This window comes from Mastigoproctus giganteus, chromosome 10, assembly GCF_048544385.1.
Source record: "Mastigoproctus giganteus isolate SK-2022 chromosome 10, ASM4854438v1, whole genome shotgun sequence".
Classification (NCBI taxonomy): Eukaryota; Metazoa; Arthropoda; class Arachnida; order Uropygi; family Thelyphonidae; genus Mastigoproctus; species Mastigoproctus giganteus.
The window spans coordinates 738,365-752,892 of NC_143584.1; the positions used below are offsets into that span (position 1 = coordinate 738,365).

At 36.6% G+C, this 14,528-nt stretch overlaps 1 protein-coding gene across 1 annotated transcript in view; it reads right to left on the reverse strand.

Annotated features, from left to right (window-relative positions):
• Adat1 (Adenosine deaminase, tRNA-specific 1) overlaps window positions 1–14,528 on the reverse strand; it is a 224,503-nt gene that overhangs the window by 80,587 nt on the left and 129,388 nt on the right. Inside the window, exons 5-6 of the mRNA XM_090384069.1 lie at window positions 14,316–14,446; window positions 10,445–10,736 (exon numbers count right to left, since the gene is read on the reverse strand). Of these exons, the coding sequence (XP_090240195.1) occupies window positions 10,445–10,736; window positions 14,316–14,446 (423 nt within the window). The remainder of the gene's footprint in view (window positions 1–10,444; window positions 10,737–14,315; window positions 14,447–14,528) is intronic.

The window sequence follows — 14,528 nt, forward strand, 5'->3', positions numbered from 1 at the left end:
GCAGAAGCCTGAAAAACAAGATGCATGGTATTTCAGAGACTGCTGGGAGCCATTGCGGTACAAGTAAACACATGGGTTGTGTTAGGGTAGCTAAGAATAGAAACAGGTGCAGGTATACTTGCGTGTACACCAATGCTAGGAGTTTAGTAAATAAATTTGATGAATTTGAGGTATTGCTCAAAACATGAGGTATTGCTCAAAACCTGAGTACTGTATACAGGTCTGGAGGCCTCATTTCAAGAAGGATGTAGAGCTGCTGGAACGGGTACAGAGAAGGGCAACAAGATTAGTAAATGGAACAAAGGGTTGCTCTTACGAAGAAAGGCTTAAGTTTTGCAAATTACAGAGTCTGGAGACTAGGCACCGGCGAGGTGATCTGATAGAGGTGTATAAGGCTTTGAATGGTTTGAGCATGCTCAATGCCAATGGGATTCTTCATCTTTCTCAGAATAATCACCTCAGAGGGCATAAATTCAAATTGAGGAAGGACGGATGTCGGATAGATGTGCGGAAATTTGCCTTTGGCCAGCGGGTGGTTGGTTGGTGGAACCGACTTCCATCACTTGTTGTTGAAGTTGATAGCCTAAACAAATTTAAAGCTCAACTGGACAGGTATTTCGAACGAACGGAGGGGTGAAATGGGAGAGGGTTTTTTTTTTTTTTTTGGCTGATGCTGAATAAGCTTGCTTTCTTGCATCATATGCCTCTACTAATGCTAATGCTAATGCTAACATCAAAGGCAGATATTGTTGGGATATCAGAGACGTGGTGTCACACAGATATAAGGGATGCAGAACTGCAATTTGGGGAGTACAACGTCTACAGAAAGTATAGACAGGATAGGAAGGGGGGAGGGGTTATGCTATTAGTTAAGAAACACATAAAAACCAAGGAAGTGAAGCCAGTCGACATCGCTGGACAGTGCAGTGCTGAGTCAGTTTGGTGTGACATAAGCATTGGGAGATCAAAATTGAGAGTAGGAGTGTGCTATAGGCCTAATGACTCTGATGAGTATAATAAGGAACTGTACAGGGAAATAGAGTGGGCCAGTAAATCAGAGAGTCTTATAATGAGAGATTTTAATTTCCCAGATAATGACTGGAATTTGGGGGCTGGTTACTCACACACTAGCAGGGCTTTTGTGGATTTATTGGATGATTGTTTTCTACATCAGCATGTTCGGGAGGCAACTAGAGGGAGTAATACTCTTGATTTGATTATTAGCAGTGATTCTTCATGCATTAAGAATCTGCAGATAAATGAACCACTAGGTGGCAGTGATCACAGTGTGCTGAAGTGGGATTTACTGAAAGAGGTAACTACCATTAGGGGTAAAGGGAAGGGTTATTGCTTCCGTAAAGGCGACTACGATGGACTGAGACAGTATTTAAATTCTATACAGTGGGACCAACTGATGATGTTACCAACAGCAAATTCAAAATGGGAAGCATTCAAAGAACTTATCTTGGAAGCTACTAGGCTTTACATACCAACTAAGAAATATTGTTCAAGGTTTAGGCCAAAATGGATGTCAGATGAACTAATGAGGCATATGGCAGAGAAGAAAAATGCATGGGATACTTACAAATTAACACATGACACAGAAGCCTATGATAGATACAAGTTGATATGCAACCAAGTTACAAAGGAGGTTAGGCAGGCGAAGGCAGATTACGAGAAATCCTTGGCAAGGGATGCAAAGAAAAACAGCAAAGAGTTCTTTACTTATGTAAACTCTAGAAGGAAGGGGATGAATCAGATTGGTCCACTTGATATTGATGGGTCAACTGTTGAAGATCCTGCTCAGGTAGCTAACAAACTAAATGAATATTTTGCATCGACATTCACACATGAGGAGTTATTCAGCAAGGGAAATGCCAGAGGTGTATTCAACTCTAGCAGTAAGCTACAGAATCTTGAAATAACTGGGAGTAAAATGGAGGAGAAACTGTTGAAGATAAACACAAGAAAGGCACCCGGGGTGGATGGGATCTATCCAGTTATATTAAAGGAGGCAGCAAAGGAAGTAAGCAAACCCTTAGCCATAATTATGAGAGCTTCCTTGGACTCAGGGGAGGTACCCATAGACTGGAAATGTGCAAATGTGACCCCAATTCACAAAGGAGGATCAAAGGCTGACACAAGTAATTATAGACCTGTGAGCTTAACTTCTGTTCCAGGAAAATTAATGGAGGCACTGGTTAAAGAAGCACTGCAGGATCATTTAGACAAGACTTCAGTTATAGCTCAGACACAGCATGATTTTGTTAAGGGGAAGTCTTGCCTGACCAACTTGATTGGATACTATGATGCAGTCACAAAAGAACTGGATGCAGGGAATAACTTTGATATTATATACTTGGATCTTAGAAAGGCTTTTGATACTGTTGCACATGGAAGACTGCTACACAAATTGGAGCAGTGTGACATTGGAGGCAAATTGCTGCTATGGATAAAGGGGTGGTTGAGGGGGAGAAGACAGAGAGTGGTAATCAATGGACACTGCTCATTGTGGACTAATGTTATTAGTGGAGTCCCTCAGGGCTCAGTGTTGGGTCCATTATTGTTTTCTGTATTTATAAATGATATTGATGATGGTATATCAAGCTTAATGTCCAAGTTTGCAGATGATACAAAGGTTGGCAGGGTTGTCAAGGACACTACTGTATCAGAAAGGCTTTTGATACTGTTGCACATGGAAGACTGCTACACAAATTGGAGCAGTGTGACATTGGAGGCAAATTGCTGCTATGGATAAAGGGGTGGTTGAGGGGGAGAAGACAGAGAGTGGTAATCAATGGACACTGCTCATTGTGGACTAATGTTATTAGTGGAGTCCCTCAGGGCTCAGTGTTGGGTCCATTATTGTTTTCTGTATTTATAAATGATATTGATGATGGTATATCAAGCTTAATGTCCAAGTTTGCAGATGATACAAAGGTTGGCAGAGTTGTCAAGGACACTACTGACACTATGCTGCTGCAACAGGATCTGGAAAGGTTGAGCAGATGGGCTGAGAGGTGGCAAATGAAGTTTAACATTGACAAATGTAAAGTACTACACATGGGAAACAGCAACCCCAGAGCAACGTATCAACTCTGTGGTACTACACTGACAGTGATAGAGAATGAAAGGGACTTGGGGGTGATTGTGCAGGCAGATATGAAGTTCTCTGAGCAGTGCAGACGGGCTGCAAGAGTAGCTAATGGAGTATTGTCAATGATATACAGGAATTTTTCCAGCAGGGATAAGGCGGTGATTATTCCATTGTATAAGGCAATGGTCAGGCCACACCTAGAATACTGTATACAGGTCTGGAGGCCTCATTTCAAGAAGGATGTAGAGCTGCTGGAACGAGTACAGAGAAGGGCAACAAGATTAGTGAATGGAACAAAGGGGTGCTCTTACGAAGAAAGGCTTAAGTTTTGCAAATTACAGTGTCTGGAGACTAGGCAAAAGCGAGGTGATCTGATAGAGGTGTATAAAGCCTTGAATGGTTTAAGCATGCTCAATGCTGATGGGATTCCTCCTCTAGCTCAGAAAAATCACCTGAGAGGGCATAAATTCAAATTGAGGAAAGACAGATGTAGGATAGACGTGCGGAAATTTGCCTTTAGCCAGCGGGTGGTTGGTTGGTGGAACAGACTGCCATCCCTTGTGGTGGAGGTTGATAGCCTAAATAAGTTTAAGGCTCAGCTGGACAGGTATTTTGAACGAACAGAGGGGTGAAGTGGAAGTGGGGTTTTTTTTTTTGGCTGATGCTGCATAAGCTTGCTTTCTTGCATCAAATGCCTCTACTAATGCTAATGCTAATATCTGGGAAGTTAAAATCCCCAATTATAAGACATTCTGATATACTAGCCCACTCTATTTCTCTGTACAATTGTTCGCTGTACTCATTCAAGTCATTAGGCCTATAATGCACTCCTACTGTTATTTTTGCTTTCACAGTACTTATGTCACACCAAACTGATTCAACAGTGCACTGTTCATTTATATAAACTGGGTGCACTTCTTTTGATTTTATGTTTTTCTTAATTAACAGCATAACACCTCCTCCCTTCTTATCCTGTCTATGCTTTCTGTACACATTGTACTCCCCAAATTCCAGTCTCTGCTATCCCAACAATATCCGCCTTTGATGTCTTGACCAACACTTCAAATTCATCAAATTTATTTACTATACTTCTAGCATCGGTATACATGCAAGCATTCATGCACCTATTCCTATTCTTAGTTACCCTAACACATCCCATATACCCACCTATTTCACGCTGACTGCCATCCGTCCCTGAAAACCCCAACACCCCTTGTTCCAGGTCGCTACTTATTCTAATAGAAGTTGTGCAAGAATCACCTTCACCTCTGCCTGTGGCTACTGTTAAACTATTAGTCCTTTTATCCCCCCCCAAGCTATCAGTTTTCTGACCCACCTAACACTGCCTCGATAGCATCAGCAAATATTCTTGTACTCTTTCTATTTAAGTGTATCCCATCCCTGTAGAAGCAGTCTCTCCTGTTAACAAGTACGGACCAGGCTGAAAAAAATTCTATCCCTTGAGCCTTGCACAATCTTTCCAGGGCCGAATTGATCAACAAGGCTCTCATCATATACTCCCCCCTATCGTGTCTGGGCAGAATTGCAGACACTTTCAAATTCAACCTTAATTCATGGCTTTTGTTCAACAGTGACCCGTACTTGTTAAGTAATTCTGCCAGTCTCCTATTGTTAATATCATTAGTACCAACGTGTACAGCTATATCACCTTTTGTGCCCTTAGAAGATGATATCCGCTCTACAACATCATCAACCTTTGCCTCTGGCAGACATACCCTGGTCCTGTTCCACCTATCCTTTTTACAAAGCATGTTCCCCGTTTCCCTGACAATAGAGTCACCAACAACTACTAGTTCCTGTGGGACCAGCGAAACTCATTGCCTTCAGCTACACAAGAGAACTGTTCCCCTGATCTTTATTGTCCTGTGGGACTATTAATATCTTTGGTCATGCAAACATTTGCTCCACTACCAGAACTTACATTTAGGAGGGATTCAGGAGTGATTTTGATTTTAGTGGGTATATTCACCTCTTTGCTTGTTGATATACTATTTTCTACTTCTAAAAATTATCTAAATTAATTATCAAAAAAATTATTATTCATCTAAATTTGTTATATAACTAAAAACTGAACTAGAAATCTAAAAATTTGAAATATTAATGATCTCATTTTGAAGTTTACCACTAGCTAAGACCTAGATTATGAATTAACTTCTCTTGTTTACTTATGGCAATCCCATTGCACAGTTAGATCAATTTGGAAAATTGTAAAATAACTGCTGGTTTATTTCAATACAGAAATAAACAGATTGTTTGATATTATGGAGACCGATAATGCTGGAGAAAAACATTTCTGCTCGATAATAGAGAATTTCTGGCTTTGAGTATTAGTATTATTAGTAATGGCAAATGATGCAAGAAAGCAAGCTTATAGAGAACTGGTTAAAAAAAAATATACCCTACTCATCTCACCCCATTCCCTCCAAAAATTTGTTGAGTTCTTGAATTTATTCAAACTACTGACTTCCACAACAAAAGAAAGTTTGTTCTAACAATCAACCACTCACTGGCTAAAAGAAAACTTGTACACATTTATCTTGCAACCATCCTTCTTCAATTTTCTTTTATGCCCTCTCGTATATAGTTGCAGCAAGAGGAATGCCATAGCCATTAAGCTTAATTGATTCAATCAAGGCCTTAAACTCCTCAATCAGATCTCCTCACAGGAGCCTGATCACCATATGCTGCAATTTGTAGAACTGAAACCTTTCTAAGTAAGTGTATCCTTTAGTTTCTTTCACCCATCTCATTCTTCTCTGCACTCATTTCAGCAGATCTACATTCTTCCTAAAACAAGGTCTCCAAACCTGTATCATCGCTCTGGTATTCATTACGCTAACATTTTATTGTATTAAGATCAAAAATTGAAATTAATGTATAAGAAATTATAGACTATTGTACAGAATTCTTTAGCCATAGAAAATTTAAGTCTGCCAGACAGATTTTTTTTTTTTTTTTTTTTTTTTTTTGGTTGGTGCAACAAAAGCCTCTTACTTTCTTATGATGTACGTATGGCATGTACCAAATCGTACTTGAAACTAAATGAAAGTGTTGAATAAATACTTCGTTTTGATTCCATCAGTTATTCAGCCAATAGATATCCAAAACAACCACCAATAAGGGCTCCTTCCAACCTCTATAATTACTAACCATCAATATACAAGTTAGTGCAAATGCTTCATTTCTGTACATAGCAAACTACTTAAGTTATAATTGGCATCATTAAGTATATATCTCATACTGTGAATACCTTCACAACGAGTTGCCATGATATTGCACTACCTCGAATAAGTAACACTTCACCATAGGAGAAGACTATTGTTACTTATTCTCAGCGGATACCATTACCCATATGGCACCGTTTCAGAGTTTATTGGCTTCTCATCAGTGGGCGGGCAGGTACCCTGGTGTTGCCATGTGACAATCCAGTTGCGAAGAATAAATCCACAATATGAGAGATGTACATTCTGTACAGTGGGATCAACTGACGATGTTACAAACAGTAAATTCTAAGTGGGAAGCATTCAAAGAATTAATCGTGGAAGCTACTAGACTTTATATACCGATTAAGAAATATCGTTCAAGGTTTAGGCCTAAATGGTTATCAAATGAACTAATGAGACTCGTTACAGAGAAGAAAAATTCATGGGACGCATATAAATTATCAGGTGACGCAGAAGCCTGTGGCAGATATAAGCTAGTCTGTAATCAGGTCACAAAGGAGGTTCGGCAGGCGAAGGCGGATTACGAGAAATCTTTGGCAAAAGATGCTAAGAAAAACAGCAAGGATTTCTTTACTTATATAAACTCTAAAAGGAAGGGGATGAATATGATTGGTCCACTTGACATCGATGGTTCGACTGTTGATGATCCTGCTCAGATAGCAAACAAATTGAATGAGTATTTTGCATCTACATTCACACGTGAGGAATTATTACAATTTGAAAATGGAAGAAGGTTATCAAATTGTAGCAGTGTGCTTAATGATTTTGTAATAACTGAGAGCAAAGTGGAGGAGAAATTGTTGAAGTTAAACATAAGAAAGGCACCTGGGGTGGATGGGATTTATCCAGTTATTTTAAAGGAGGCGGCAAAGCAACTAAGCAAACCCTTAGCCATAATTATGAGAGCATCCTTGGACTCAGGGGAGGTTCCCACGGACTGGAGATGTGCAAATGTGTCCCCAATTCACAAAGGTGGATCGAAGGGTGACACGAGTAATTACAGACCAGTTAGTTTAACTTCTGTTCCGGGTAAAATAATGGAGTCGCTGGTTAAAGATGCATTGCAGGATCATCTAGACAAGACTGCAGCAATAATTCAAACACAGCATGGGTTTGTTAAGGGAAAGTCTTGTCTGACAAATTTGATTGGTTATTATGATGTGGTCACAAAGGAACTGGATGCAAAAAATAATTTTGATATCATATACTTGGATTTCAGGAAAGCTTTTGACACTGTTGCACATGGAAGACTACTGTACAAATTGGAGCAGAATGGTATTAAGGGTAAGTTGCTACAATGGATAAAAGGATGGTTAAGTGGGAGAAGACAGAGGGTGGTAATCAATGGGTGCTGCTCTTCGTGGACTAATGTTATTAGTGGAGTCCCACAGGGTTCGGTGTTGGGTCCACTGTTGTTTTGTGTATTTATCAATGATATTGATGAAGGTATATCAGGCTTAATGTTGAAGTTTGCAGATGACACAAAGGTTGGCAGGGTTGTTAATGACAGTAATGGCAGTGTGCTACTGCAACAGGATCTAGATAATTTGGGCAGATGGGCTAAGAAGTGGCAACTGAAGTTCAACCTTGACAAATGCAAAGTACTGCATATGGGTAGAAGTAACCCCAGAGAAACGTACCAACTGTGTGGTACTACACTTAAGGTGGTAGAAAATGAAAAAGACCTGGGAGTAATTGTGCAGTCAGATATGAAGTTTTCTGAGCAGTGCAGACAGGCTACTAGGGCGGGTCATGGGGTTTTGTCAATGATATATAGGAATTTTGCTAGCAGGGAAAAGGAGGTGATTGTCCCTCTGTATAAGGCAATGGTCAGGCCACGCCTTGAGTACTGCGTACAGGTCTGGAGGCCTCATTTTAGGAAGGATGTAGATTTGCTTGAGCGTGTACAGAGAAGAGCAACACGATTGGTGAGGGGAATGAAGGGATTCTCTTACCAAGAGAGGCTTAAGTTCTGCAAATTGCAGTGGCTGGAGACTAGGCACCTGCGCGGTGATCTGATTGAGGTCTATAAGGCCTTGAATGGGTTGAGCACGCTGAATTCTGATGGGATCCTTCCACTTGTTCAGATTACCAACCTACGGGGACATAAGTTCAAATTAAGAAAGGACAGATGTAGAATAGATGTGCGGAAATTTGCCTTTAGCCAGCGGGTGGTTAATTGCTGGAACAAACTTCCATCTGTCGTTGTGGAAGTTGATAGGTTAAATAAATTTAAGGAGGAACTGGACAGGCATTTGGAGGGAATGGTGTGATTTTTTTTTTTTTTTTTTGGCTGATGCTGCATAAGCTTCTACACTTGCTTTCTTGCATCATGTGCCACTACTACTACTACAGATATACCAACTATGATAAGATATACATGCAAATTAAAGTATAATTGTCAACAAAAACTTTCACTGAAGGAATGTTTAAGGAGTTCTCAGAAAAAAAAATATTAAATTACATGCATGCGTTTTATTTGGAGCAGATATAAAATAATAGCTCAATTATATCCACAACATGAGAATGAACTATATTAACAGAAACTCTTGGACCTCCATCGTCAGGCTCAAAGTGATGTCTGGCCAATAAAAAAATTCACACATTTCACTGGAAAAACTAGTCTGATAATGACTAAAATATTTTGTCTAAAAAATGTTTTATTCACCTATCTGGGATTTTACTAACCAAAATAATTTAAGTCTTATTTAAATGACATACCTTCAAATGGAGAATTTCATTTAATCTGCCACAGAAGGCACCAAGGATTAAACCAATCCCCAAGGATTTCAGAGTTTCCAAAAATAAAGTAAGAATAGTCCTAACCTGATGAGAACTTAACTATCTTCAAGTAAAATTATGATAACTTTTTGGTAAAAATATCATCTCTCTCTCTCTCTCTCTCTCTCTCTCTCTCTCTCTCTCCCCTTGAAAATGCAGCAAAGCACAATCAAAAATAATCAACATATTGTTCTAGTTAGTACTAGCAGCTTTGAAAGAAGCTATTATTTTATATTTCTCAAATTTTAAGAGTCAACAAAACAATTGTGATGATAAGTGATACTGTGAAACATGGCATGGCTATTTAACTACCATCCTCTTGTGGAGGCAGCCATCTATATGTTTATTGCTTCAGGTGATGATATCCAATCATTTTACTGTTTGAAATGCCTTTTTATGATCTCACGGGGGGTGAGGGAGCATATGTAAACAACTTAGCAAAACTCTTTCTATTTGTTTATGTAATACAATTATCCTGCACAATACATTCTGTTCAAAGAGAGCCAGATTAATTTTATTAATAAAAAGTTGGATTTTACAATAAATCAGGGGAAAAAAAATTTTTTTTTTAACTTTTAAAAAACTTCTAAACTTATTTTTTAAAAGTTAAATAACTATTGCAACTGCAAAATCGAAATTTTAGATTTAACAAAAATCTTTTCTTCATTTTTTGAAAGAAAATTAATGGTAAATCCTGATATGCTATCATAACTGTTTAGAGAGTTTAAATTTTTTTAAATTATTAAAGATAACTATTGTAGATATGAATGATACATTAGATATTCTGAAAGACTACTATTCTTATTTACAGGAAAACATTCAATGAGAAATGTTTATTTTCACACCATTTGCTTTTCAAGTGCATGTGCAAAAATGGCGAAAAAATCCACCTTCCTTAAGGAATCTATTTAAAAAAACAAAAAACAAAAAAAGAAGCTGCTAGTATTTCATTTTCAGAGTCCAGATAGTTTCGGTAATCAGCGAGAAAAAAATAAATAATAAATAAGAAATAGTGAAAAATGGGTGCAATATAACAGTTTAAAATTAGGAATTGGCAAAACTTTTGTCAATCCGTAATTAACTTAATCCTAGCTAATCACCAATCCCAGCCTGAAACTTTTTACAATTTAACCGCAAAAAAGTTTTGGCAGGTTAAAAGGGGTTATCTGTTTGGATATTTTTGGTGCATCAACTACTTTGGTCAAAGAGACAAGTATCAAATTAAAAAGAGTAAAACTGATTCTTTGTTTATTGTAAAGGATTATGTTTTGTTGTGAAAACTTTAAAATCAATAAATTTAATGAAAACTATATATATCTACCTGAATACATCTCCAATTTTTGGATCCACTGAAACATTAGGGAGAGTATTTAAGTAACCTGCTTCAAAGAGGCTTCTTTGGTGAACTTCAAACTTTTCAGCTTCCAAAGGATCCTTATACGTAAAATTATCTTGATTTGCTCCTTCAGAAAGAGTTGTATCACAATCTTTTGCACTCATTTTTGGCTTTTTTTGGATATGACACAGGAATTCATCATGTTTCCTTTTAAGCAGTTCATTTTCTGGCTGCAGTGAATATTCAGTGAGCTTAGGAAATATTGATGCATCACCACCTAAATATGTTTTCATTTCGTTAAATTAATAAGAATTTCACCTTATAGATTTAACATTAAAATAAATAATTTAGTTCTTGAAAAGCTGACATAATAAAGTATTAAATTTATTGCTCTTGCTTATTGCCAGCCTAGCAAAAAGACCATGTAACTCACTGTTGCTGAAATCAAAATTATTTCCAATTTAGTATGGATTTATTTATATCCATACTAAATTAGGTTTATTTTAAAATCCTATGACAAACCTAAAAACTGTCCCAAACACACATAATAGCTATTAATCTACTTTCTCCAATGCTTAAAATTAGGACACCTCAAACCTTTTATTTCCACATTTGCATAGTTTAGCACTATAACCTCCTTTGTTCATACACTCTCATAGGTGTTCTACATATTTTGTGGTTTTGTGAACGATCTGCTAAATGTTAGAACTGATTTAATCATATCATTTTCTTGTTACCTTTTGTAGTTGCATATGCAAATGTGTACAGTGTCTGCTGTCTTCACCATGGTCTCTGTTGAGCTGAACATAACTTCCCACCCAATGACAGATTTCAATGAAATTTTATAAGGGTCTTTTAGAAAGTTTGTCAAGCCATCCTAAATTTCATTAAAATCAGAACAAAAATCCAGCAGTCCACAACCATAAACTTTCAAGTTCTCTATATATACACTCTCACCTAAAAAGTGTGGAATCATGTTTCATTTTTCTTAATTTCAAAGTTTTTATTAAAACAGGATCAAATTGTTTACCAAATTTTATTTAAATATTTTCTATTATATACAAAAATCAAAAAACTGAAATATTTAAGAAATTTCTAGAATGTGCGAGAATATTCCAGAAAGATGTAGAAGAAAACCACTGAATGAGACAGAACATTGTAGAAGATTTCTGAATGTGGTAGGACATTGTAAATATTTCCATTGCAATATTATAGAGAATCATAAATGATTCTAGAATGTTTTGCAATAATATAAATTGAGAAGTGAGAGTTGTATCTTATAAAATTGAACATCATTCAGAAAGAGTTTTTGTATGTTTTGTGATAAACAAGTCAAGAAATAAGGAATTTAACCAAATGTTGAAAAAAGAAGTGCTATTATAACTGTTAATAGCTTAATTTTATAACCGTGTATAAAGAAAATTATTCAACGAGAAGTATTGGCAAAAAACTAGATGTTTCATTTAAAGGAGTAAAAACTACCATTCAATAATTCAGAGACGCCGTTTAAAAGATAAACCATGATCAGGATGACTACATGTAACAAAAGAAGCACAAGATAAGACCATAAAACTGATTTCTAAATGCAATCAATGACTGAAATCCAATGTACCTGAAATCCGAGTTGAGTTCAAAGGAACAGAGAAAGAAACTCCCTTGTCTACATCCACTGTAAAACTTTGTCTTAAACAAGTGGGACTTCATGGTCATGCAGCAGTTCAAAAATCCTTATTAAAACTAGAAAATGGAAAGAAACAGTTGGCTTGGGCAATGACCCATCGACATTGGATAATTGAAAAGTAAAAATTTTTCAATCCAAGCGTAGAGTTTATTTTAAATGATCAACTGAAATAAAAAATGCTGCCATATTGTTTGGTGCCTACAGACAAGCACAGTGATAGTTCCATCATTATCGAAAGTTGCTTCTGTTTTTCTGAAGTGGGTGACTTCATCAGAATTGAAGGAATTTTAAGAAAAGAAGGCTATAAAAACATTCTTGAGCATAATGCAATATCCTCTGGACTTTGATTTGTGGAAGATATTTTATATTACAACAAAATAATGACCTGAAACACAGCTCTAAGCTGTGTAGGGAATTTCTAGCAACTACACAACAGGAGGAGGTACTGCAAATTATGATGTGGCCACCCCAATCACCTTACTTAAATCCAATAGAGCTTTTACAGGATGAACTACACTATCAAGTCCATCTTCACAAAATTTATGGGAAACCTTGCAGATTGCCTGGAATAATGTTACTCAAGACACTATTATAAAATTAATTGCCAGAATGCCATGTTTGTGTAAGGCAGTGATAAAACCATGTGGATATTATCAACTACTCACTGGATATTAGCCAGCCGGTAGTTGATTGCTGGAACAGACTTCCATCTGTTGTTGTGGAAGTTGATAGCTTAAATAAATTTAAGGTTGAACTAGACAAACACTTGGAGTGACCAGATGGGTGAAATGGGAAGGGTATTTTTGTTTTTTTTGGCTGATGCTGTATAAGCTTTCTTTCTTGCATAATATGCCTCAACTAATGCTAATTCCACCAACCCTGCACCTTCAGATTTCTTCCTCTTTCCTGTCCTGAAGTCCTTTCTTCGTGAAAATCAGTTTTCTGCTAATGATGAGGCAATTCCTGAGTCATGCAGAAGCGGCCCCAGGTCTATCAGTGCCCTGTGCATGATTTTTTGGTGCCCCCTCTCTGACTTGAAATTTACAGCAAATCAGTGAATTTTCGGGGCATTCTGCGCACCCTAAATTTTGGCACCATGTTCGGGGGCACTGTTCAATCATGCCTTAAGCCAGCACTGGAAAAAATGTATCATTTTGTGAACATATTTGTTGCAACCTTCTGTCAACTACTTCTGGGTTAATGCAAATCTTTTTCTGAACCTCCCTTCATATATAAATGCCACAGGGTCTTATGTTGAGGAGGAGCTCCTCTACTTTGACACTTCCCTCAATGATAATCTCTCAAATATCTTTATTACTGTTTTCACAGTCCCTTCTGTCATGTTCTTCATCTTTCTTTTACCCATTTTTTTCAAACTTTCAATTTCATAACCTTTCTATTTATTCCCTTTCCTAATATACTAATTTCAACTTAAGTCGTGGGTGTTCCTTTGCTTCCTTAATGATATTACTGACACCGATCTGCTCTTTCATATATTTTCATTTCTGCAATGTTGAATTTTTTTTGGTATTCCACCATTCTAAAATATTCTCATCTTTATCCTACTAAACTACTGCTCCTTCCAAGTGCCCATATAAAAAAAAAAAAAAAAATTTCAATCTCCATTTGCTCTAGACAAGTTTCTGAAATCAATATCAATTAGGTTTTTCCCTCACTCTCTGTTTCCAAATTACCAAAACTTATAATTGATTCAAACTTATTCCTATTATTTTATATCCAGCTATTTATCATTTATGCCTTTTTTTTTTTTGCTTTGACATTAACTCTCAGATGCAACCTTTGATCTTTGCCAATAAAAGTTTGTGCAAAAAAAAAAAAAAAAAAACAATAAATAAATAATGTACATATCTAATATAAAAGACAAAGAAATGCTTAATTAATTACATATGATATACAACTGGTGTTGTTATATTTTTGAATTATGAAAAGTACTCTGTGGTCATTTCCCATAAATGCTTTAGATGATGTCTTTACCAGGCAGTTTTATACCACTACAAGTTGGCTGTTCTCAGACTACAAAGAACTGCAGTAAAATATGATAAAAGCCACAGTTATGTACATTAAAAAAGAATATTTAGTCATAAAACTTATTTCCTACAAATCATTAACAATAAAAGAAGAAAAAAAAGCTATAAAAACTTTGTCTTCACTTACATGGAGTATGGCTAGTAAAAAAATGTATACGAACACCAGTCTTCAGTTTGCAAGTACCAAGTTCCTTATCGAATTCAAGGATTTTTGATACCTTGCCAGAATACACCAACTTTAACTGATGATACAGATATCTACAAAGTAAAAAATATATTACATACAAGTTAGATAATGCATGCATTGAATTATATTTCAGATATGTTAATTTTTTAAAAT